Source organism: Lepidochelys kempii, chromosome 19 (assembly GCF_965140285.1).
Source record: "Lepidochelys kempii isolate rLepKem1 chromosome 19, rLepKem1.hap1, whole genome shotgun sequence".
Taxonomy (NCBI): Eukaryota; Metazoa; Chordata; order Testudines; family Cheloniidae; genus Lepidochelys; species Lepidochelys kempii.
In genome coordinates, this window is record NC_136398.1 from 6,731,908 (window position 1) to 6,754,660 (window position 22,753).

Here is a 22,753-nt window from a genome sequence, read left to right on the forward strand (position 1 = left end):
TCTATTCAGGGGACACCATCATAGCGCCTAATCACATCAGTCCCACTATCAGAGGCTCGTTCACCTGCACATCTACCAATGTGAGAAATGCCATCATGTGCCAGCAATGCCCCTCTGCCACGTACATTGGCCAAACTGGACAGTCTCTACATAAAAGACTAAATGGACACAAATCAGACGTCAAGAATTATAACATTCAAAAACCAGTCGGAGAACACCTCAATCTCTTTGGTCACTCGATTACAGACCTAAAAGTTGCAATTCTTCAACAAAAAAATTTCAAAAACAGACTCCAATGAGAAACTGCTGAATTGGAATTAATTTGCAAACTGGATACAATTAAGGCTTGAATAAAGACTGGGAGTGGATGGGTCATTACACAAAGTAAAATTATTTCCCCATGTTTATTCCCCCCCGTCAGACATTCTTGTCAACTGCTGGAAATGGCCCCACTTCAAAAGGTTTCCCCCTTCCCCCCCTGCTCTCCTGCTGGTAATAGCTCACCTTACCTGATCCCTCTCCTTACCATGTGTATGGTAACACCCATTGTTTCACGTTCTCTGTGTATATAAATCTCCCCACTGTATTTTCCACTAAATGCATCCGATGAAGTGAGCTGTAGCTCACAAAAGCTTATGCTGTAGCTCACAAAAGCTTATGCTCAAATAAATTTGTTAGTCCCTAAGGTGCCATAAGTACTCCTTTTCTTTTTGAGCACAGTAAGTCAGTCAAAAGTGATGTCTGAATAAGTGAGGGTAGAACACAACAGCCTGCAGTTCATTTACTATTTAAATGGGTGGGGGGAGAAGGAGAGGGAGAAGCCAGCAGAGAGTAATTGAAAGACCAGGATACCAGCAATAAAAATCACTTATTGTAGTGCCTGCCACCTAGTGTCCACAATAAAAACACCCCACTTCATACGTGAGAAGAATCATCATAAACAAGCAGACAGACAGGTTTCAGTCACCAAAGGATACAATCTGCATCCACACACCAGACAGCTCCAGTGTGGCCACTGTAAGTGCCAAGCCTCTCTCCATTGATTGAATACCAAACATTGACAATCTGGGAAAGCAAAACAATTAGTCAAGCATCCACTTTAGATCAAGTTGCGACATAAGTGAATGCAATTTATTTCCATATGGTCTCATCTTTGAGTATCTCAAGTCTACATCACTGCACATACAAACAGGAGCACATGCGGTATAATATAGCTAATGGGCAACATCACTAAAGGTAGTAGGATAGGAACGTTAAAGGGTGGAGAGGTCAAATTAGACAAAATGGATTTTCAGACTACACAGACGATCTAATACAGCTTAATTACCAATTTGTATACAGTCTCTGTAAAAGCCAAACCCTGTATAGTGCTACCATGCAGGACTGAGAACTCTCCGTGGGATAGGTTAGAAAAATAGAAACTCATGGCAATGCCCAAGTCCCAGCCTCTTGCAAAAGGGAGTCATCATAATAACTTGCTGAACGAAAAACTGACCCCACCACCTCAGCTATGGTTTTGTGCCACCCTCACCATACTATTAAACAGGCTGCAAGAACTTTCATGTTTTTAGAATCCTGTTTAAGTTCTCCCCCACAAAAAAAAGTTCGAGAGACACGAAACACTTAACTCAAAGGCTCTGGAATACTTACAGGATCTTTGGCTACTGTAAAGAGTAGGTCTCCTTCACGGTTATACTTTATTTGAGTAATGGACCTCTCATGCCCTTGCAACAGTATAGGTTTCTAAAGGGAGATAGATCGTTTTTTTTAAAAAATCCAGTATTTTAAAACAAAATTACAAACCTCCGAGCTTTACAGTTTATGCAAATACACAAGTACAGAGCTTCCATCAAACACAACTACAGCTAGACCATTTGCTCCTGTTTCCACGTTTTATACCATGAAACCTGCATAAGAAAACCTCATCTCTCCAAAGAGACGGAGCTAAATTCATCCCTGGTGTGAGCCCGTTAGTCAACGTTAGCAGAGTCCAGAGCCCCCAAACCACACAGCATTACTGGCTGTTTATTTTCCCAGGCTGCCAGGTCTCGCGGGGAAGCCCTGGAAGGGGATCTGTCACCTCACAAGCCCGGACACTTCTGAGCCCAGCAGGCTGAAACAATAAAGACTGTGGATTGAATTCGATGCACAGACACGAGGGGCCAGAAAGAAGGGGGAGGGGGAAGAAAAGGGAGGGCACGGCACCGCGGGGATGGGCTCCAGGCCGGGTGGGGGTGGGAGAGGCACGGCACCGCGGGGACGGGCTCCAGGCCGGGTGGGAGAGGCACGGCACCGCGGGGATGGGCTCCAGGCCGGGTGGGGGTGGGAGAGGCACGGCACCGCGGGGACGGGCTCCAGGCCGGGTGGGGGTGGGAGAGGCACGGCACCGCGGGGACGGGCTCCGGGCAAGGCGCGGGTGGGGGTGGGAGAGGCACGGCACCGCGGGGACGGGCTCCAGGCCGGGTGGGGGTGGGAGAGGCACGGCACCGCGGGGACGGGCTCCAGGCCGGGTGGGGGTGGGAGAGGCACGGCACCGCGGGGACGGGCTCCAGGCCGGGTGGGGGTGGGAGAGGCACGGCACCGCGGGGACGGGCTCCAGGCCGGGTGGGGGTGGGAGAGGCACGGCACCGCGGGGACGGGCTCCAGGCCGGGTGGGGGTGGGAGAGGCACGGCACCGCGGGGACGGGCTCCAGGCCGGGTGGGGGTGGGAGAGGCACGGCACCGCGGGGACGGGCTCCAGGCCGGGTGGGGGTGGGAGAGGCACGGCACCGCGGGGACGGGCTCCAGGCCGGGTGGGGGTGGGAGAGGCACGGCACCGCGGGGACGGGCTCCAGGCCGGGTGGGGGTGGGAGAGGCACGGCACCGCGGGGACGGGCTCCAGGCCGGGTGGGGGTGGGAGAGGCACGGCACCGCGGGGACGGGCTCCGGGCAAGGCGCGGGTGGGGGTGGGAGAGGCACGGCACCGCGGGGATGGGCTCCGGGCCGGGTGGGGGTGGGAGAGGCACGGCACCGCGGGGACGGGCTCCAGGCCGGGTGGGAGAGGCACGGCACCGCGGGGACGGGCTCCAGGCCGGGTGGGGGTGGGAGAGGCACGGCACCGCGGGGACGGGCTCCAGGCCGGGTGGGGGTGGGAGAGGCACGGCACCGCGGGGACGGGCTCCAGGCCGGGTGGGGGTGGGAGAGGCACGGCACCGCGGGGACGGGCTCCAGGCCGGGTGGGAGAGGCACGACACCGCGGGGACGGGCTCCGGGCAAGGCGCGGGTGGGGGTGGGAGAGGCACGGCACCGCGGGGACGGGCTCCAGGCCGGGTGGGGGTGGGAGAGGCACGGCACCGCGGGGACGGGCTCCAGGCCGGGTGGGAGAGGCACGGCACCGCGGGGACGGGCTCCAGGCCGGGTGGGGGTGGGAGAGGCACGGCACCGCGGGGATGGGCTCCAGGCCGGGTGGGAGAGGCACGGCACCGCGGGGACGGGCTCCGGGCAAGGCGCGGGGGGAGGGGAGTAGAATCCTCTCTCCCCACAGAGACCGACCCCCCAATTCCCGCTGGGCCCAGCCCAGGAGGCCCCGCACTCACCATGGCGGCGGCTCAGCCCCGGCAACAGCCTGCGCAGCGCTCCGCGTGAAGGGAAGGGGGGAACCACTTCCGGGTCAGGGGGCGCGGCCGGGCCGGAAGTGAACGGGAGCCGCCATGGCCTCTGCGGGTGAGTTTCGTGCTTCCGGGGGCCACCTCCCCCCCCCAATCCCCCACGACAGGGCTCGGCCCGGGGAGGGGGCCCCCCAGGGTGGTCCAGAGGGAGGGGCGGGGCCCGAGGGGAAGGGCCCCCCAGGGCGGGGCGAGGGGGGGGGCACAGGGGCTTCTTGTGCAGGGAGAAGGGAGAGGGTCCCCCGGGGGGGCTTCCTGGGCGAGAAGGGCCCCGTGGTGTGGGGCCCAGGCGAAGGGGATTTCCAGTGCTGGGGGCTCCCCACTGGGGAAGGTGCGGTTCAGGGGGGTCCTCAGTGTTAGGGGTGCAGGGGTAGAGGATGGTGGGGGGGGGTCCCCAAGGGTGGGGGGGCCTCCACGGAGGAAGGGAAGAGCAGGCAGTTCCCCCTGCACCACGGGGGATTGACAAGCCTTCCCGTCTGTAATGGGGCCACCGAAGGGCCCAAGACAGTGGCGTCACTGACCCTGTAGACCGGGGCGGGCAAACTTTTTGTCCCGAGGGCCACATTCGGGGTTTCAGAACTGAATGGAGGGCCGGCTAGGGAAGGCTGTGCCTCCCCAAACAGCCTGGCCCCCGCCCCCTTTGTGCCCCCTCCCACTTCCTGCCTCCCTCAGAACCCCTGACCCATCCAACCCCCCCCCCACACACACACACTCCTTGTCCCCTGACTGCCCTGATCCCATTTACACCCCCGCCCCCTGACAGCCCCCCCCCCTCCGGGACTCCCACACCTATCCAACCCTCCCTGTTCCCCATCCCCTGACACACACACACGCACCCAAAACCTCTGCCCTATCCAACCGCCCCCTGCTCCCTATCCCTAGACTGCCCCCCGGGACTCCCTGCCCCTTATCCAACCCCCCGGGCCCCTTACCATGCCACTCAGAGCAGCATGTCTGGCAGCCGCACCTCCCGGCCAGAGCCACACGCGCTGCCCTGCATGAGCACGCAGCCCCGCCGCCCAGAGCGCGGCCCGTGCCAGGGGCTAGCCTCTGTATTTGAGCTTATGCTCAAATAAATTGGTTAGTCTCTAAGGTGCCACAAATACTCCTTTTCTTTTTGCAAATACAGACTAACACGGCTGCTACTCTGAAACCTCCCAGGAGCTCAGGGGCCGGGTAGGACAGTCCCGCGGGCCATAGTTTGCCCACCTCTGTTGTATACGCAAACATGCCCAGTTGTTCGTTGAGCGGGTGCCAACTGCTTCCCAGGACATCACCTTTAAAGGGCATCAGGATGTAGCCAGGTTTTTAAAGCTGCTCAACTCCTTTTGCTTAGCACACACTGCAGGTTGCACAAATGCCGCATGGTTCCAGGCTGGTGGCATGGGGGGAGTGCCACAAATGTAAACTGATTTGTGTTTGGTGCCAACACATCTCAAGCCAGCACTGACTGGGCCACAACACACTGCTAACAAGACCTCTAAAGTAATATAGAGCCAAACTTTCTCACTGATAGTTTATTTAACCTACTTTCATGGACTGGAATAATCTGCAATAGTAACTGGACAGAAAAAGAACTGAAGCACAAATAAATGTGTAATAAACCTGCGTGAACATCACATAGTAACGTTTATTGCAAAATACTGCACCGTCAGCAGCATTCAAACAGGACTGTTCAGTGTTTTGCACTATTCTAAAATACATAATGCACCATAAAAGCACAGAGCTTTTTAACATCTCTCATTCTTTAGTGCTTGCAGATGTGATGATTGGGTTGCATTTATTGTAGGAGAGCTGGTCACAACATTGTTAAGGTTGATTGTTATTTAGTAAATAACACTATGTTAATGACACAGATGCACTAAATGTACTTGCTACATTACAGAAGACATCGTAAGAAAAGACCCCTACGCCTAGGAGCTTATAGTTGACCTCAGACAAATACTATGCTGGGGACTTTAGTTCTTTAGTTTAGTTTAGACTATAGTTCTTTTGTGAGAGTTGGTTGGTAGGATCATTCCATAGGAGGCTTTATGGAAGAAATGAGGTTTAAAGAAGGATTTGATAGTTTGACTCACATGGAATGAGAGACTTCCAAACAGGTGGGAGTGCATTGAGTTAGAGAGAGCAGTAAGGATGAGAGAGAGGGTAGAATGGGAGTTCTGGGTGCTTTCCACAATTGGGCTTTTAACACAGGAGAGAGGGGGAAAGTGAAGGAATTTGTGATGGTCACAGTGGCAGATGCAGGACTGATGTTCAGAACACAAGTTTAGTCGCAGAGCAAATGGCAAGTTCCACCCTGCACTACATGCAGCCACGGAGTTGGGATAATGAAAGTGAGAAACTCATATTACAGGACACAAATAATCCCTGAACTGTGGTGGTTTGTGATTGTGTTGCAGGGGAAGTGTCTGCACTGGTCCTAGTGGCTATTCTGTGGGGAGGGACAAACCCATTTTTGAAGACGGGGACAGAGGGACTGGAGAAGGTGAAGCAAAGGAACCGGGTGCTGCAGCTGCTTGCAGAGATGAAATTCCTGTGCCTCAATTATAAGGTATTAGAACCCCCTCCAAACCATTTCAGATAGTGCCAAGGGGGCCTCCTGGATGGAGATTGTTTTGAATGTCTGTGGCTTAATCTGGCTTTAACATTAATTTTCTTGACCATTTAATTATATCTGCTCTGGGCTTGATGGTTTTTATTGGAAATTTAATTTTTATCCTTTGTGATATTCCATTTAGCTTGCATATGATACCACTTTTCCCATGAGGGTTTCAAAGCACTTTACACACATTAGTTAATTAAGCCTCATATCATTCCTGTGAAATAAGTGTTCTCTCTCTTTTACTGACTAGGAAACTGAGAAGTTATGAGACTGACCCAAATTCACACGAGGAGTCAGTGGCACAACCATAAACAGAGCCCTGTGATTTAACTGCTAGACCACACTTCCTTCTAGAGTGAGGAATAGGACAAATGAGTCCTGGTTCCTAATTCCCCACTCTAACAACTAGCTTCACTTCCTCATATAACATTCATGCTGTGTATATGGTCATTTCATGTGCAGTGACTGAATATGTTATGTTTTCCTTGTAGTACATGGTGCCATTTCTGTTTAACCAGTGTGGATCAATAATCTACTACCTCACATTGGCATCCACAGGTTAGTCCTTCCCATTATGTTTCAGTGTAGTGGGATAGCTGGGGCTGGATAGACAATTTCATCCTTGAGAAGTTCTGTGGCCCAGCCAAGAAATCAATTACACATATCTAGGCTTGGCAGAATGTATTATTTTTTAATTTTGACATAACATTGACATTTATTATTAAACATTTTTTGTATTTTTATCAATTTAAATTTTCACAATTGCAGAAAATTATGGGGGATGTGACAAGCAATTATTTAATGACAGCCTTTGAGATGCAAAAAAATTAAATATTTATAATCATTAAAACAAATTGTCACATCACATGTTAAAATATATAAAGTAAATTTCCTTAAAATATAGTAAGTTCTCAAGCAGCATTTTTCTCACTTTGCCTATCTGTAAATATTTTTCATTGGTTTGTGTGTAAGGTGAAACCAGTGTTTACCAACAAAAATCTAAGCTTTCCAAGCCTACACATAACAGGATAGCAGCAGTTTTGCATTGGCGATGAGAAAGTGATTTTTACAAGATTTAGTTTTTAAACTGTGATTAACTGATCATGTCAACATTCCCTGTTCAATTTCAGACCTGTCCCTGGCGGTGCCTCTCTGTAACTCTCTGGCTTTGATAGTCACAGTAGTAACTGGGAAGACTCTTGGGGAAGACATTGGTGGTAAAAGTAAGTCATACTTCAGTGCAGTGCTTTTATATATGTGCTCTGCACACAGCTTAGCATTCAGCACCATACCTTGAACATCTAGATTACCATTGTTTGGTGTGATCTCTAGCTAGATCATGTAATGCTAGGGGCAAGATGTATGGTTAGTTAAATAGTTCTTATCATAATTGGGGATGGATTTACTGAGGACCCCTCCCTTAGATATGTACAGAGTGATGATCTGGTTAATCCTACCTTCTCATGGATGGATATAAGATAACACTAGTCTGTGTGTGATCATCAGTTGCTGTTGTCTCACTGAGGGATTTGAAACTAGGTTTTAGACAACTCTACTCTGCTAGTAGTAACTTAATATTTTTACATTAAGGAGCTACACTGGGGGTAAGCTGCAGGTGGTAAGAATGTTATCCTGTGAGTGCTTTAGGGGAGGGAAGAAACCAAGCAAATTGAAAGTGTGATGACATTTTGTTCCAATAGCAGCTTATTCAGCTTTCTAGGATTATCGTTGAGAGAAGGTGAAATTTGTAGATTTAGAGGCGTCCTGTACAGTTCAAGTCAATGGGAGTTAAGGGTAACCGTACCTCAGGTTCAGGCCTTTACAAAATAAAGACACGTGAGCAGAACAGAACTGGTGAACACCCCTCTGGGCCAAGAAAGATGTTCTATAAAAACCTAAATTACCAATGAAGATTCTTCTTCCTCATCCCCTCCCTCAGTTCAGTGTGTGACACTAGATAACTTCATTAAATGGCTGCACATTTGAGGTTGTTTGTAACTGACTGGGATGAGGTCCAGCTCCATAGGCCTATGCTAATAGCTACATTTGTCTTTAAACACAGCTATTGTTAGCACAGCGTTAACAAGGTTTCCCTGACTAGAGCAAACAAGGACTTTTTTCCTAAGAACTGTGCTCCAGCCTCCTATACACACACACTATGCTGTCCGTAGTTTTATAATATAGTTAACAGATTAAAAAAAAACAAAAACAAACTTCTGCACCGCTGTGAGGAAGAGTGTCTAGAACCTGCTATTAACAACGCTACTGAAATTCATCCAGAACTAGCATGTTTCTGATCCTCTCTATCTAGAGAGTCAAACCACATCATCACTGTAGCATGTGAACGGAGGACAAGGCCTAACTGATTAGTGGTGAGTGTTCATGATTCCTCCCATTTTTGTATGTCCTTAGGAGCAGTGGTAGGAATGCTGCTTACTATCTTGGGAGTTGGTCTATGTATAGCTGGTTCTGTGAACGAGTGAGAGACTGTGACAGTGGAAGAAGAAAGAATGCTCAGAAGGTAATGCCATTGTTTGGGATAGGTACCCCTGCCTCTCTGGACCCAGATCAGCTGCCAGTGGTGTGGTCTAGAACCAAGGCAACGTGGAAGGGTGAATTTTGATACCTAAAGAAGAAGATTTCTGAAAACAGTTGTCTCTTTGCCTTTTCAAGGTTGAGGTCTTGTTCTTTTGGGGGCACTAAGCCTTGATTATTTGGGGTTTGAGCCCCCAATACTTAATTTACGTGCAGAATCCTATGCAAAAAATTAGTGTCCCGATCTTCCTCCAACCTCCCTTCTAAGTCTCCCAAAGTTCCACACTGCTGGAGTCCATGGTGTAATCTCCATTTATTGTACATTCCCGTGATGGACATGTTGACATTCCCACCCACACAGTGAGGGATTTGGAACCAGAGTTTACTCTGTAAAAAAAAAAAAAAAAAATGTAAACAACTGGGTTGCAGAGTTGAAGGGTCATCTCATCACTAGATAGTACATTTTAAAATCTGAAAAAAAAAAAAAAACCCTTTATATCCATCAGGGGAATATTTGACACGGGACAGCAGAAAATGGTTCGCCAAGCTTATTTCCGGAGGTAGTTACTGCACTCAGACTCCGCACTGTACTCTAATTGCTACATCACCGTATTTCTAGAACCCAAAGGCTGAACAAAGTAGATAGGTTCATACTCATCCCGTCCTCAGTTTTTCCAGAATGTCTTTTCTTCCGTGTGTGCCTCTTAGACTGTAAGCTCTTTAGAGCTGGGACTATCCTTAACTTGTCTTGTTCAGCACTTACTGGATAATAAATTATTACCAAATGCTCTGAGTCAACATCCCTCCCGGATTGAGACTTACAACTTAACTGAGAACCCAGCTAGTCTCTCCGCTGCAGAGGTGTTTGGAAGGACTCCCCTTTCATGGGCGAGTAAAAGTTATTCTGTACAGTAAAAATTAATTCCTTCCCCCCCATTTCAGATACAAACCAGCTCCTTGACTGTGGAAATTAAAAAACGTAGGCCCAGGCATTTCCCATCTTCCTCCCCAAGCACCTTCCCCAAGAAAGGAAGAAAAGTGTTTATATTAAAATTTATATTTTTAAAAATATATTATGAATGTGTCTGACTCATTGTTCAGCTGAAGCCTGCTTTACAAAGCCCAGGAAATGAAGGCATTCTTATTGTTTAAAACAAGCATTTTTTAAAATCCTTGGATGTGATCAAGGTGCTTATGTTGTTATCCACCACAGCACAGAGAGTAAAGCTAACTTGATCTCCATTTCATCACAGTCACTTCATTAACTCTTTGGAGCTTCACACGGTCGGAGAAATGGCTCTTTCAGTTCTCTTCCTCCTCCGAGTCACTGCCGTAATTTCGCATTGTCAAGGCCTTCCGCCATCTGTCAGTGCTCCCAACCTTTCCCCATTTAAAGACAAAACAATACAAGTGACTTTTAATGTAACTAACGTGGTGTTGTATAGTGGTTACAGTCAGGGTCTGGCATTAAGAATTTCTGGGTACTGTTCCCAGCTATGCCATAGACTTGCTATATGACCGCAGACTTCTGCGTGCTTCAGTCTAAACACCTTTAAAATAGGCTTAGGGATTCTTGCCTACAGCACAGGAAGGCTATGAGGCTCAAATAAGTGTTTGTATAGCACTTTGAGGTCTGTGGATGAAAGGCCAACTACAACAACATTGTAGTTTCCACGATATGCATCTGAGGAAGTGAGCTGTAGCTCATGAAAGCTTATGCTCTAATAAATTGGTTAGTCTCTAAGGTGCCACAAGTACTCCTTTCCTTTTTACAACAACATCAGCATTTGCAGGAGGCAGCAGGGTACTCTTTGCAGACAAAGAAACGCTGCCCCAGCCTGTGAAGTAAATACAGAATACAAGGATCCAAATTCACCCCAGAGGCCAAAGTGCTTCATTAGGTTATTCTGATGTTAACTAGGAACGGCTCCGATTTAAGTCTGAATTTTACCTTTGATCTTAAAAAGGAACAGGAGCAGTCCCATAACATATGCAATGGGACAAAATGCATTAACTCTAGAAATTCTTATGAAAACTAGTATAAGAAAAATTGGGATCCCCCCAAAGAGCAGGCACCTTTATAAAAACTCCACAAAACTGGGATTTTATTCATTGCAAAAGAAAAAAGTTTCAGACTATTGCTGCTAAGTGACTGAAGAGATTTGTTACAAATGTGTTGAGCAGCTGATTGTGTGTGTGCCACAAGCATCCATACTTTGCATGTCTAAAAGCACCACTTGCAATGCCTAATTTATATGAAATAAAATACTCCTGCCTCCATATTTAATAGAAGTGCAACCTGCAGAAACTTGGTCCCAGCATGCACTGCACCATCAGGACCCCAGTAGTCTTAACAGGCTGCATTATAGTATTAAAGATTAGGGCAGCTGCAGGCTGAGACATTCAGCTGCAGAGGCCAAACTTCCGCCACCCTTGGAGGACGCCAAGATTCAGCTGTCAATCTTTTACACATTCAAAATCTAAGCCTCTGATAAAGAGGTTTTTACAGTGAAGGTTTGTAACCACAACTACAGTTCCACAAGGTGAGACAATAGCACACAGTAAGTGGCATAGCATTCCCCTGATACTGTGTGCAGTTATTTTGGTTTTAAGAGTTTATTGTATCAGTTGCTTTATAAGTCACAATTAGGGGATAGCAAATTTGTGTCAGTTTAAGAATTTGTACTGAGTTACCCTCCTGTTAAATTAAAACCAGTTGCATCTTAGGTATCTAATCTTAACTTGCTTACTTTCACACTCTGTCTTACACACACACACTACAAGTATACTGGACTGTTTAGCAGTACCTTGCTGTGAGGAGTCATTTTGCTTTTTGGTATAACTTCTTCCACAGTCTCGGCAGCTCTCTGGAGAAGAGAGAAAATAACGACAAAAATCAGGGGCAACCAATTTTATCTTTAAGTCTCTGCTCTGTTGGAGAACTGTATGACTCTTACAGCTCTGTAGAAAGGCCATCTCTAGAGTCCTGTGCAAATGCAAAAGTGTGGATCCACATCTGATTCACATCCACAAGAATCAACTCTCTGTATATGGCCGGGGGGGGGGGGGTGGATATAGGATCTGGAAGGTGGGGAAGCAGCCTCATAGGCTATGAGCTGCAGACAGCAGATTCCCTCCCTTTGAGATCCTATATTTAGAGCCCTGCGCAGATACAAAATTTGTATCCTCATCTGATCTCACAGTAGCAGCCTGAGCTCCCAGACAGTAATGCAGGAGAGAAAAAGCCTTTTAGTAATTTACCAGAGAAAGTTATACCTCATACCTGATCAACAGGTAGCTCCATCTTTGTGTATTCGTCCTCCACAACTTCCTGGGCACCTCGCATCTCCTTCCTCGGGTCTTTCACTTTATAGACACTTCCCTCTTCTGTGAGGAGAAGAAAGATCTTAAGAGGGTATCACAGACACTAGCTGTGTCTTAGTGCAGCTTAAGCTATAGGAATGGCTAGGTCCATTCTAGTGTTTCTGGGGGTCTTTCATCACTGCCTGCCATGTTGCTAGCACTGAGGAAATAGCATTAATAAGCTGTTAACCATGTTTAGAGTTTGATTTTATATAGCAAATCAGATTAAGAAAACATTGGGTCGGTTCATAAATCTCATTTAAAAAATGTTCCTGACACAGTTACAGGGTGAGCTGCACCTCTGTCCCCTTTCTAGGTCTCCCAGACTTCCCCCCACACCCTGTTAGATCTCATGCCTTCATCTCTCTGGGGTGGAATCATGCATTTTTCCCACTCTTAGATCAGGTCTGAGCACTGACCATGCTTACCCAGCAGGTCCAACTGGGTTTGGTACCTGCCGTTCTTCCTTTCGGGAATCTATGACCAGTGGTGAATAGAGTGATCATACAGCCTTCTTAAACCAAAGTATTGTTTAACAGTAGGAACAAAGCACTTAGAGAAAAATGATTTTAAGACATCAGTCTATCTTACCTACACACTTACCATCCCTGGACGGTAACTGAGGTACGCCTAACTACCCCTGACACCCCAGAGGAGCCTATGTCAATCTGGTTTCCCCAAACAGCTCCAAAAACTCCTCCCCCTCCCGAGAGAGAAAGAGTTCCTTTTTAAACTCCTATAGTGCTTTTGATCTCTAATTCACAGCCTTTTCCCCATCCTGGCATTATCTCTTAACAAACCTTAGGTATTTACTAAGGGGATGGGGGGGTCTTATCTTGAACCAATGTGTTTCCTTCCTGCTTGTTTTCCTTGCAGCTCCCTATTAAACTTAACCAATATAGTCATACAGTAAACATCCAAATAACCAGGTCAACATAAAGGATTCGTAAGTTATTGCAGAGCAGCTCCACGTCCACCACAGTTCCTTCCCTGCCTTGCTGGTAGGCGTTCAGACACATTTGCTTTTTACCTTTTATGCTCTTTAGCTATTGCACCAGCAGATACCGCGGGGGTGCAACTCAAGGCAACTCCAGACAGAGTTCAGTATCTCAGCTTCACAACGACTCATGTCTCAAGAAAGTCTCGTTCATGGGGTGTTTGTTGAGGAGAGGAATGGAATTACAACAGCACTTAGGAGATACACTAGCCACTGTTTCCCTGTAGCACCTCCGAGTTAGACAGATTACTCCCTTAGCATCAAATTAAAGCCATTCCCTGTCATTCCTAAACATCCATAGTAATGTTCTTTACCTTGGTCAGGCCAGTGTTGCATGTTCCTGCTATTCTTCCTGTTTTGTCCTGCACGGACAGGCTTAGCATGGAAAACAGACTCTTCCTCTTTGCATGGATATTTCCCGGCTTGTCTGTGCACTGCTGGAGAAGGAACAGGGGTCTTGTCTTTCTCTTCATTTCCTGTGGACTGCACCCTGCGATAGTCTGGCTGAAATTAACATTCACAATAACATCCTTAGTTTGTTTCTTAACCTAGGGCTTGTGAGAATGAGAGACTAGTTCTACAGCTCTAGTTATAGAGACACTACGCCATCTGCCCAATATGGTCCCACCAGTACACCTCAAAGCTGACTGGCAGGATCCAATATGATACCAGTCCTGAAAACAAGGTTTTAATGCAAACTGCTATGCAGTTTAACTATAGTGGGTCACACCCAGTGCTTGCTAAATTCATTACCTGCTGAGGTGGATCAATGAGGGCAGAATCACTAGCTCCATCCTGGGAAGTGGCATAGCTTTTACCAAACTGAGAACAAGAACAGGAAATGTTTCAACAAATGTAACAAGACAGACACTCCTCCAAAAGGGCATAGCAGCCAGGACTTGTTGGGACAGTTCGTTTTCAGTGGAGTGCCCAGCTGACCCCAGCTCCTGTAGCTGAGATCCCTGTATGACCACTTCCTACTCACACAAGAACTCTCTCCTGTCCATTCCAAGATGGATTCTCAGAACAGCTGCCTTTATTGATCATGAAGTGACAAAAAGAAGGGCACAAGCCCAAATTTGCAAGCCAGCTCTATGGAGCACTGTACAACAGAAAGGAGAACCAGATGGCCACTGGCTACACAAATGTCTCCTGCTGGTCACGGGCATGCCAGAGAAAAGGACACCACAACCAGGACCATCCGAAAATAAGATCTGAAGTAGTCAACATCAGGGTCCCAAAATTAAGGAAGAAGGAGGTGTTTAAGGCCTGCTCTGGAAGCTTCTGTTGGATGAAGATAATATGCCATGGCAAAACACTAAGATCTACTAATGATCTTACTAGGGGGCTGCATGCTTCATTGCTTCTGTAGGCTGCGTTTACTGCACACACCAGGTGCTCCTTGCATCCCTCCATTCTCCCCGTGTGCCACTCTCCTCTATGTCAGGGACTCCCTGCAGCCCCCTCCACTTCTCCCCCATATCAGACCCCTTCATCTCCCCTTGCCCCCTGTGTGTGACCCCATTCTACCCCGTGCCAGGGCTACCCATTCCCCCAGCCATTCTTATTCTCTCTTTCTCTTTCATCTTTTCTCCCCTGTTCAGGATGGTCAACATTTTAAACTCAGCGGAGATCGAGACAGAGCTAAAATAAGTGGTATTATTAGGCTGGAATGTCCAAACAGAAAAATGCCATCGAGTTGATGTAAAGGCCTCACAAGCTCAGCCAGTTATGATTATACTATAAAGAGCGGGCAAGTAGGGTGCCTTCATAGGGCAGCTGAGGAGAACGCCGCTATTGCTTAAAACAGAGAGAAATGAAGCAAAGATGGGCATTTCCAGCCAAGACCCATTGCTCATAACCAGAGGATATTGTATCAGAATCAGTGTTGGGGGAAGCTTTTCTGTTGCATCCATTTACATGTATCCACTATGTACAGATTTATGTCTAAACCAGCTTGACAGCTGGTCTGTAGCGTAAATGTAGCAGCCCACGCAGGCTGAGCTACCTACCCCGTGATTGTGGATCCTGCGTCTGTTATTTGGATGGTTCCTGAAACACAGAAAACCGAATCTCAGCATGTTGAGATCCAACATATTCAGCGACAGGGTGTGCGTCCATGGGATGTGCATGCACAAATATTCACCCTGGCATTTTTTTCCTTTTCCACATTCACAAGCAAGTGCAGCGCTGGTGAAAGGTGCTGGATTGACAGCCCTGGAGGTCTCTATTCTCAGAGCAGGCAGACCACAGGTAGCATCAGTGCAGGCTCCCCCACCAGTGTGCTCAGCCCTAATCTGAGCAGGGCGCCGACTCCATGACTGGACTGCTCTGCTGAGACGACCCGCAGGAAGGAGAATTCATGATGCTTGTGAAGAGCTGTTTGACTCTAAACTGAATCAACACCCACCACTCATTTCACACGGGCCACTAAACAGCCAGCAGGTGATTAAAAGAAAAAAGCTCTTAGTCACTGCTGACCTAGGCCAGATTTGAAGCACCATCCTAGAGGTGGAAGGATCCCACTGCCAATCCCAGATCAGCAAAATCTGCTGCTATTCTCAACTGACAACTGCTTTTTGGCCCTTGCTACAGGACTACTAGGAAACTGAGCCAACCAATCTTTTTCTGGTGCTGGGCACGGGGATTTCATAGGGTGGTTTGTACATGTTAAAAACAGCCCCTGACACTAACATGCATAAAAAAACCCCAAAATTTTGTACTTGTATCATACTTGTACCCTGACTTCTATCATAATTCAGATTATTTTAATCCAAGGCCTCAGACACTCTCACAACAGAATCCTAATAATAAGGAAATTGATTTAAGTGTTCACATTTCCCATTTCAAGTTGGGAAATTTGATATGCAAACTCAATAAAAGCTGTTAAAGTTGTTTCCAAGATTCAGACAACACACACTTTTGCCAGGGGATGGGGGGAAGGGCTCCCAGGTTCCAATCACACCAGGAGAGCATCGCTGAACGTCGGCTCAACATTGCGGCATTTTTTTTGAAGTGATTTTGGGTTAGTTCCAGCCATAGAAGGCGGCCACAGATTTTGAGCATTTCCAGTTTTAGGTGCCCAATTTGAGACACCTAAGGCTTTGGAGTTACAGGTGGCTCAGCATCTCTGAAAATCAGGCCCCTACAGGTCCCAAACTGGGCACCCAAAAAGTCAGAGTTTTGAAAACTGGGGCTTGAGTGATTATTAAGTTACAGGAAGAACTAGTCATTTGTTCCCTTATTTCCCCTCTCCTCACTCCCATGCATAAATATGAAGATTATTTTTAAGTGTAGGACCAGCATAACGCACAATCTCTAGGCCACAGGTACCTGCCTACCTACCGTAATGCCCGGTGCTTAGAATTCTCAGGCACCAGCAGCTCAAAGTAGGGCAGATTTTTGTACTTCTCCACCCCTATCGCCACATAGTATTCACCGTTCACCAACTCCTTGCCACTGGAGACTGGGACTCCATCCAGCCGGCAGAGCCTATGGGAGAAGATAGCAAGGGGTTTAAAAAAGCATGGGAGTGGGGCGGGTGAGGGAGCAGCAGCAAATGATCCTGCTTGGGTGGAAGTACACCTTGTGATCAGAACATAGAACACAGGCCAGAGTATGGGCCAATCTCACGGTTGGTGGAGGTCTGCTGAAGTCAGTGGAGTTATTACACCACTGTGAATGTGGCCCAGTGTGTTTCAGCTAAGTTATTTACTGTTCAAACTGTATTTGTTCAGTAAGATTCCCCTCCCCCCCATACACATAAGGCATAATATGAGGATAATGATTTGCTTATAGTTCTTTTCACCTGAGCATAATGAACATTAACTCTCACCAAGCCCCCAAGAGGTAAGTATTATCCCCATTTTACAGAATGTAAAACTTGAGTACCAGGGCCAAACAGCACATCAGTGGCAGAAACAGGATTAGAACCCAGGTGTCCTGACTCCCGGTCCTCTTGTGCTAACCACTAAACAGTGTAAGGGGACACAGTATAGACCAGATGGACATGAGGTAAGGAAAAGCCAGTAGTGCCTCTTACGGATACCCACTTTCGAACAGCTCCACTGCGCAGATTGGCTCTCTCAGTCAGCAGGCCCAGGATGGCATCCCACTCCTGCAGGGTGCTCTTGGAGAGCAGCAGTCGGAAAGGGGGGCTCAGCAAATCCCCATTCCGGAAAACACTTCAATAAAAGGGCCAAGAAAATATATGTGATGAACCTGTGTTTCCAGCCCCCTGTATCTGTACACCCAACCCCCATGAACAAATAGCCAACTCCTCTAGAACTTTCCAAGCCAGTAGCTCTCCAATAGCCACACAATTAACCAGCTCTTTATTATTGGGTACACAGTGGTTGAGCCAAAGGGTCCCAACCAGGATTGGATCTAGGTGTTGTACAAACATATGAGACGGTTCCTTCACCAAAGAGTTTATCATCTAAAACAACAACAGATGAAGAGGCAGGAACAGAATACAACGTAGGAGCAGAGTGAACAAGGCAATGATAGAGGAAAACAACAAATGTACTTATCTCGCCTTTACCCCTAGGAACAGACAATATATGAAGGGCGGAGGAAAGGGAGGCCATCAAAATGTGGACAATGTTTACCCAGGCACATGTTAAAATTTTCTTTTAAAAGATATATATCAACTATAGCCAACAGCCCCCCCTCCTGTCCATTGTCAGCTGGGCATTTAATTGGAGACACCATGGAAGAAGTGGGCCTTGAGGAGGGATTGGAGAGTGGTGGCTTTATGGATCAGCTTGGGGAGAGCATGCCAAGCTCAAGGGGCAGCATGAGAGGAAGCACAGAGATGGTTGTGGGGGGAGCAATAAAAAAGACTGGCACTGTTGGCAGAAGAAGCAGAAGAGATAAGAGTGGATAAGTAGAGTTGCAAAGAGCCTCAAAGATGAGGAAAAGACTATGATCTCAGCAGGAACTTGTTGAATGGACTGGAGATAGCCTATAATGCCAGACTCTCGAGGTCAGACATACAGATAGTGTGATCTCCAGTTAGCGTGTCACAAATTTCCTCCCCGTCAAGACAGATCATCCCAAGGCACAGCATGCTGGATTCAGAAGAATTTAACAGTGAGGTGTCAGCCTGTAATAATCCATATGCACAGCCTGTGCTTCATATATTGGACCAAACTGTGCTCTCAGTTTACACTGTTGTAAATCCAGAGTTAACCCAGTTGAAGCCAATGTGGTTACACTGGATTTACACTAAACTGGTATCTGATCCAATCAGTTAAAAGCCCAGGAAATTCTGGTACTAATGGGGCTTTCCATGCTTGTTCTGTTTCAGAAGATGAAACGATTGTGCTCATAGAAAACTATTCCGCACATAAGGCTGCAAGATTCATTTAACCCAGGGCTAGAGGAGCAGGGCCCAGAATATATCCAGCTACAGAGGGCTGGTCATTGAAGAGGAGGGGTCATCTAAAGAATGACTTAGTCCTGATAGGGAGGAACTTGATCTCAATGAAGGAGGCATAGGTAGAAATAGCAACTAGCTCTGGGAGGGACCAGGGCAGGAATATACCCCTCCAAAGTCAGTTTTCCCCAATTCCTGAGCTCTGGGACTCTGCCTCCAGCCTCCCCAGATCTCCTGCTCCCGAAGGGAATCTTTAGAGAAAAGTCAAAAGGCACTCACTGTATAATGCAGGGCAGGTGGACATTCTTCTGCCATCGCGCTGCCATGTTCAGCTTCTGGGGAGCAACGGGGCGGATCTACAGGCCAGATTCAGCGCACACAAATGTCACTCAAACGCAGAGCTTAGGAGCTGCCTGCCAGGTTGGACTTCCTAACTTGCTGTATGGTCTCATTGCTGCTAGGTGGGGCTTGTTGGCAGGCAAGTCCTGGAGAGCCTCTTCAATCACTCACTCACACACAATCAGCGAATGGGTTGGCAAGGCCAGGTGCATAGGGTTGCCAGGGTTACATCTGTGTATAGGTCTAAGTGTCAATGATGGTGATGGAATGTAAACAAAGGGCTCAGATCTGCTGGCAGTCACCCAGGGGATGTCCCATTGACTCCCAAAGCGCTTTCAGGGCCTTCATTCTTAGGCACCCACATTTATTCCTGTCACCCACACCCACTTCTTCCTGACTCCTGTGCATTGTGCACAACTGCCTCCCCTGCTCGGTTTAGGATTGACATTCTCAGTTCCATTGATGTTTAAATGGGGGTGGGGTCGGGGTGCAGCCAGCTGCTGGTTCTGACAAGCTTATTTATGAGCTGTGGATATTTTGAAGAGATTGGCAGGAGAGCACCCCATACTGCTTTCTCTACAGCATTTGTCATGGTGGGAAGAATGTCACATACCCAGGTAGATCTCACACTGCCCTCCTCCCCCCACATCCTTCACCACCAGGCCCTCATTTAGGGAGTGGTTAGAGGAAGAGAAACACATGCAACCAGCCTTGTAGAAAGTAATTCCTCTGACAAAATTCTCCCGTCCTCTGCTAGTAGCAGGTGGTGTCCTAATCCCTGACCGAGCCTTACATTCTGCTCGCTGTTTGAACAAGGCAACCACCTGTCTCCCACACGGACTCACCTGCATGCCATTTTTTTTCCTGCTCCCACTGAGCTGCTTCATTCCAGGGTTTAAATAGCTGTAAAAACACAGGCAAGAAAATTATCAATACACACCTCTTCTAACCCCCAGCATCCTAACCTGGGGAGAATTTCATTTGTATGTATTAAACTTAATACCTTATTCTAAGTCTCATCAGCATGAATAGAAGTGAAACTGTGGACTAATCAGGCTACAAGAACAAAATTCTAGCTGGTTTTTAACTGATTACGATCACAAGATGGTTATGTCTAGTGTTTACTTCTTTAGAGGTCAATACCAGCAAGAACTGGACCAATGTTAACTGGTTAGGTCACTTCTCAGCTGATAGTTCTTGGCTTCTGCAAATATCTGTATGCCAGTGTTGCCTACATTCACGCTGCAGCCATTCACATTGTATATAAAACTCTCTGCTTCCCAAGTGCTTATCAGCAGGAAATTATCATTTCTTCTGGTTGTCTCTCCCCATCTGCCCTCCAGAATGCTAGACTAACCAACAACTGTTATAATGAAACAATTCTCAGCCAAACAGGCCGAGTTCCAGATACCACATATGCCAACTTCACATTTTGGTGAACAACATGTTTTATCCCTTGAGCGAGACATTGACCAAGACTCCAAGCACTGGCCAGTGTTGCTCAATAAACACAGGTTGACAGTTTCTTCCACAATATTTACTTACTCAGTCCAGTTCATCCCTCATGAAACTTCACTGACTCCAAAGGAGTTATGCCAGGAATGAATCCAGCCCACTATATTTTAGGCTGCATTTGAAAAATAAATACACATTTGGAAATGCCTGCTCCATGCAGAACATAAGAAACCTGGTAGAATGGAGATGATGCATCAGTGGCTGACATTTCTAGGGACGGACACTTGTGATGGAAGCCCACAGCAGATAGCCCCAGCTAACTCCCACTGAGCTCCTTAAGACACAGAGCTGCGTGTAATGCAACGTAATGCTGCACAGCACATACCAACATCCTGCCAGAACATACATTTTTCTGCAGATATTTTCTTATTCTTATAATGTGAAAGATCACCTTGATTTACATTTCCAGTCTCATCCAGCACATCTAGGAATATTCACAGCTGATTCCTGAGTGAAGCAATTAAAAGGACAGATCTCTTCGTTCCCAGTTTCAGGCTAACACACAGCTGATTGTTGCATGCCCTTTAAAATCCCGAATATTAAACTTATTTAAAGTCCCTTTAACTTCCCCAACTATTAATTTTAAGCGTAGATAATCTGATGGGAAGTGAAAACCAAGATTACTGACAAGTTGTTATATTCTTTTGTGCCACACAACCGGCTACACTAAGATTTTCCTTCGATAAAGACTGGTTCTTATGCATGATGAATGAGGCATGCACGAGAGCAGGAATGAGCTGGCTCTGTCAATCAAAACAAGGTGAGACTCTAAGCTCAGCGCTGTCAGCCATATTTATGACAAACCAAACACACTGCATGAATTTCTCATGCACCCCCCATTACCCGCTCAGTCTCCAATTTCTTTCCACACTCTGCCTCTTAAACTCTCGACAGAACATAACACACGCAGAAGTGCTGTCTGTTTTCAGCTGCACAGTTACCTCTTCCTTCCCCAGTAGCCACACAGGGATAGGTATCTAAGGTCACTTATCAAGTCCCGAGACTGAACAGTTTGATCTACTCACTCTAACTTTTTGAACCGCTCAAAGCCAGCTGCCACATACGGGCATCCATTCTGCAGCTCCTCTAGCTCAGTGACCCGGTGGCCCTGCCTGGGGGTGTAGATGTTCCTCACAGCTACAGAGGCATGAATGGTGCTGGTCACCTCATTCAGAAACGCTTCAAAGGTCAGGAACTGGCGCTGGTTCACCACAAACTTCCTTCCACGGAAGAAGGAGTCCCCATTGCGATATACCATCACATTCTTGGCCACAGGGGCCAGAGCAATTGTGTTAGAGCTCATTCCTCTTGAGCTGCGTCCACCCCACTGATCATAGAGAGACAAGCCGATCAGCGCAGGGCAAAGGCTGGAAGAGGAAAACCCCAGCAACCCTTGTGCTAAGCACAAGCCCTTGCTGGCTGTCTCCCTTTGTGCTCCCTCTCCCTTCTCAGAGCTGTGTTCTGAAAGGGACTCTTGACGTTTCCATGGCTGCAGCCCCAGCAAGAGGAGGGAGTTTTGTAGGCCGGCCTGGAGGCTGAGTCACTCAAACGGAGAACCAAACAGCTCCTCAGTACCTCTCCTCTACTACACACAAACAGCACCAAAAGCTCCCTCACAGCCCAGCCCAGCTCCAAAATCAGGAGATCGGATGGCTCAGGAGAGCAGACAGGGCTGATTACCTCCACAGCCCAGAGTGGAGGTGTCTGAAAGTTGTCACTCTCTGATAACTGTGGGACATGAGTTTGGCAGGTGCCAATGCAGCACCTAGTTGACAAGTATCTGCATCACAAAGCAACCCCCCCCCATCCCCGTGCATTAATTAGCTCCCTAGTTACCATCATCAAAATGGACTATGGAAACTGAACTACTCTGCTGGCCTGCAGGAGAGGAAGAATAGTCCAGTGGCTAGGGTATTAGCTCACAACCGGGGAGACCCAGGTTCAATTCCCTGCTCTGCTGGGGGGGACAGAAAAGTACCTACAACAGAAAGATAGTTGGGGGGCGGAGCTTGAACTGCTGCAGACAAGTCTGGTCAGCTGGCAGAGGAATTCAAGCCAAACACCTCTCATTTATATGACAACCACTCAAAAAATATTTCAATGCAAACAAAGCTATACTTGCCCCGTCTTCTCCCCCTTTCTATTCCACTGCTGAGAGCATAGATTCAAGACATCAGCCTGATTCCCCCATCTCTGCAGAGGGGTGAAGTGAAGCCTACAACAGCTCCTCTCTTCTCTTGAACACAGAGGGCCAAATTTTCATCCTGCTTAAGTTAGTAGCTCATTAGTCTTCAATAGGGCCAGAAAGTTTACATTGGCTGGAACCATCAAATTCTGAAGTACCCCTCCATACGTTTACAGGGCTAGTCTGTACT

The 22,753-nt window shown here is 47.5% G+C and overlaps 3 protein-coding genes across 5 annotated transcripts in view; 1 reads left to right on the forward strand and 2 right to left on the reverse strand.

The window, feature by feature from the left end:
- EIF3I (eukaryotic translation initiation factor 3 subunit I) overlaps window positions 1-3,677 on the reverse strand; it is a 10,303-nt gene extending 6,626 nt beyond the window's left edge. Inside the window, exons 1-3 of the mRNA XM_073317723.1 lie at window positions 3,576-3,677; window positions 1,651-1,743; window positions 978-1,065 (exon numbers count right to left, since the gene is read on the reverse strand). Coding sequence (XP_073173824.1) covers window positions 978-1,065; window positions 1,651-1,743; window positions 3,576-3,578 — 184 coding nt within the window. The 5' untranslated portion in view covers window positions 3,579-3,677. The remainder of the gene's footprint in view (window positions 1-977; window positions 1,066-1,650; window positions 1,744-3,575) is intronic.
- Window positions 3,628-9,855, forward strand: TMEM234 (transmembrane protein 234). Of its 3 annotated transcripts, XM_073317729.1 has the most exons (6): window positions 3,628-3,702; window positions 6,047-6,198; window positions 6,741-6,807; window positions 7,380-7,472; window positions 8,662-8,770; window positions 9,727-9,855. In XM_073317729.1, exons 1-5 carry the CDS (start codon window positions 3,690-3,692, stop codon window positions 8,730-8,732), a joined length of 396 nt encoding a protein of 131 aa, XP_073173830.1. In that variant the 5' UTR covers window positions 3,628-3,689; the 3' UTR covers window positions 8,733-8,770; window positions 9,727-9,855. The 3 variants fall into 3 exon arrangements, with proteins under 3 accessions (XP_073173830.1, XP_073173829.1, XP_073173828.1); XM_073317728.2 differs by having other exon boundaries at window positions 8,662-9,855; XM_073317727.2 differs by having other exon boundaries at window positions 7,380-9,855.
- Window positions 9,086-22,711, reverse strand: DCDC2B (doublecortin domain containing 2B). The gene is made up of 11 exons (XM_073317721.2): window positions 21,404-22,711; window positions 19,709-19,766; window positions 18,804-18,880; window positions 17,197-17,328; window positions 16,490-16,636; window positions 15,157-15,196; window positions 13,898-13,966; window positions 13,459-13,648; window positions 12,068-12,171; window positions 11,592-11,651; window positions 9,086-10,164 (listed from the first exon to the last, which is right to left on the reverse strand). Exons 1-11 carry the CDS (start codon window positions 21,679-21,681, stop codon window positions 10,087-10,089), a joined length of 1,233 nt encoding a protein of 410 aa, XP_073173822.1. The 5' UTR covers window positions 21,682-22,711; the 3' UTR covers window positions 9,086-10,086.
- Between the last annotated feature and the right edge of the window lie 42 nt (window positions 22,712-22,753).

What these genes read in the sequence shown, in the direction of transcription:
- TMEM234 (XM_073317727.2), top strand. An exon ending in TCCTGTGCCTCAATTATAAG is followed by an intron (nt 6,199 to 6,740) that starts GTATTAGAACCC and finishes TTTTCCTTGTAG; the next exon opens with TACATGGTGCCATTTCTGTT. An exon ending in CCTCACATTGGCATCCACAG is followed by an intron (nt 6,808 to 7,379) that starts GTTAGTCCTTCC and finishes GTTCAATTTCAG; the next exon opens with ACCTGTCCCTGGCGGTGCCT.
- DCDC2B (XM_073317721.2), bottom strand. Translation starts at nt 21,681, where the DNA reads ATGAGCTCTAACACAATTGCTCTGGCCCCTGTGGCCAAGAATGTGATG. An exon ending in GCAGGATCCACAATCACGGG is followed by an intron (nt 13,967 to 15,156) that starts GTAGGTAGCTCA and finishes TCTTGTTCTCAG; the next exon opens with TTTGGTAAAAGCTATGCCAC. An exon ending in GCAACACTGGCCTGACCAAG is followed by an intron (nt 12,172 to 13,458) that starts GTAAAGAACATT and finishes TTCTCCTCACAG; the next exon opens with AAGAGGGAAGTGTCTATAAA.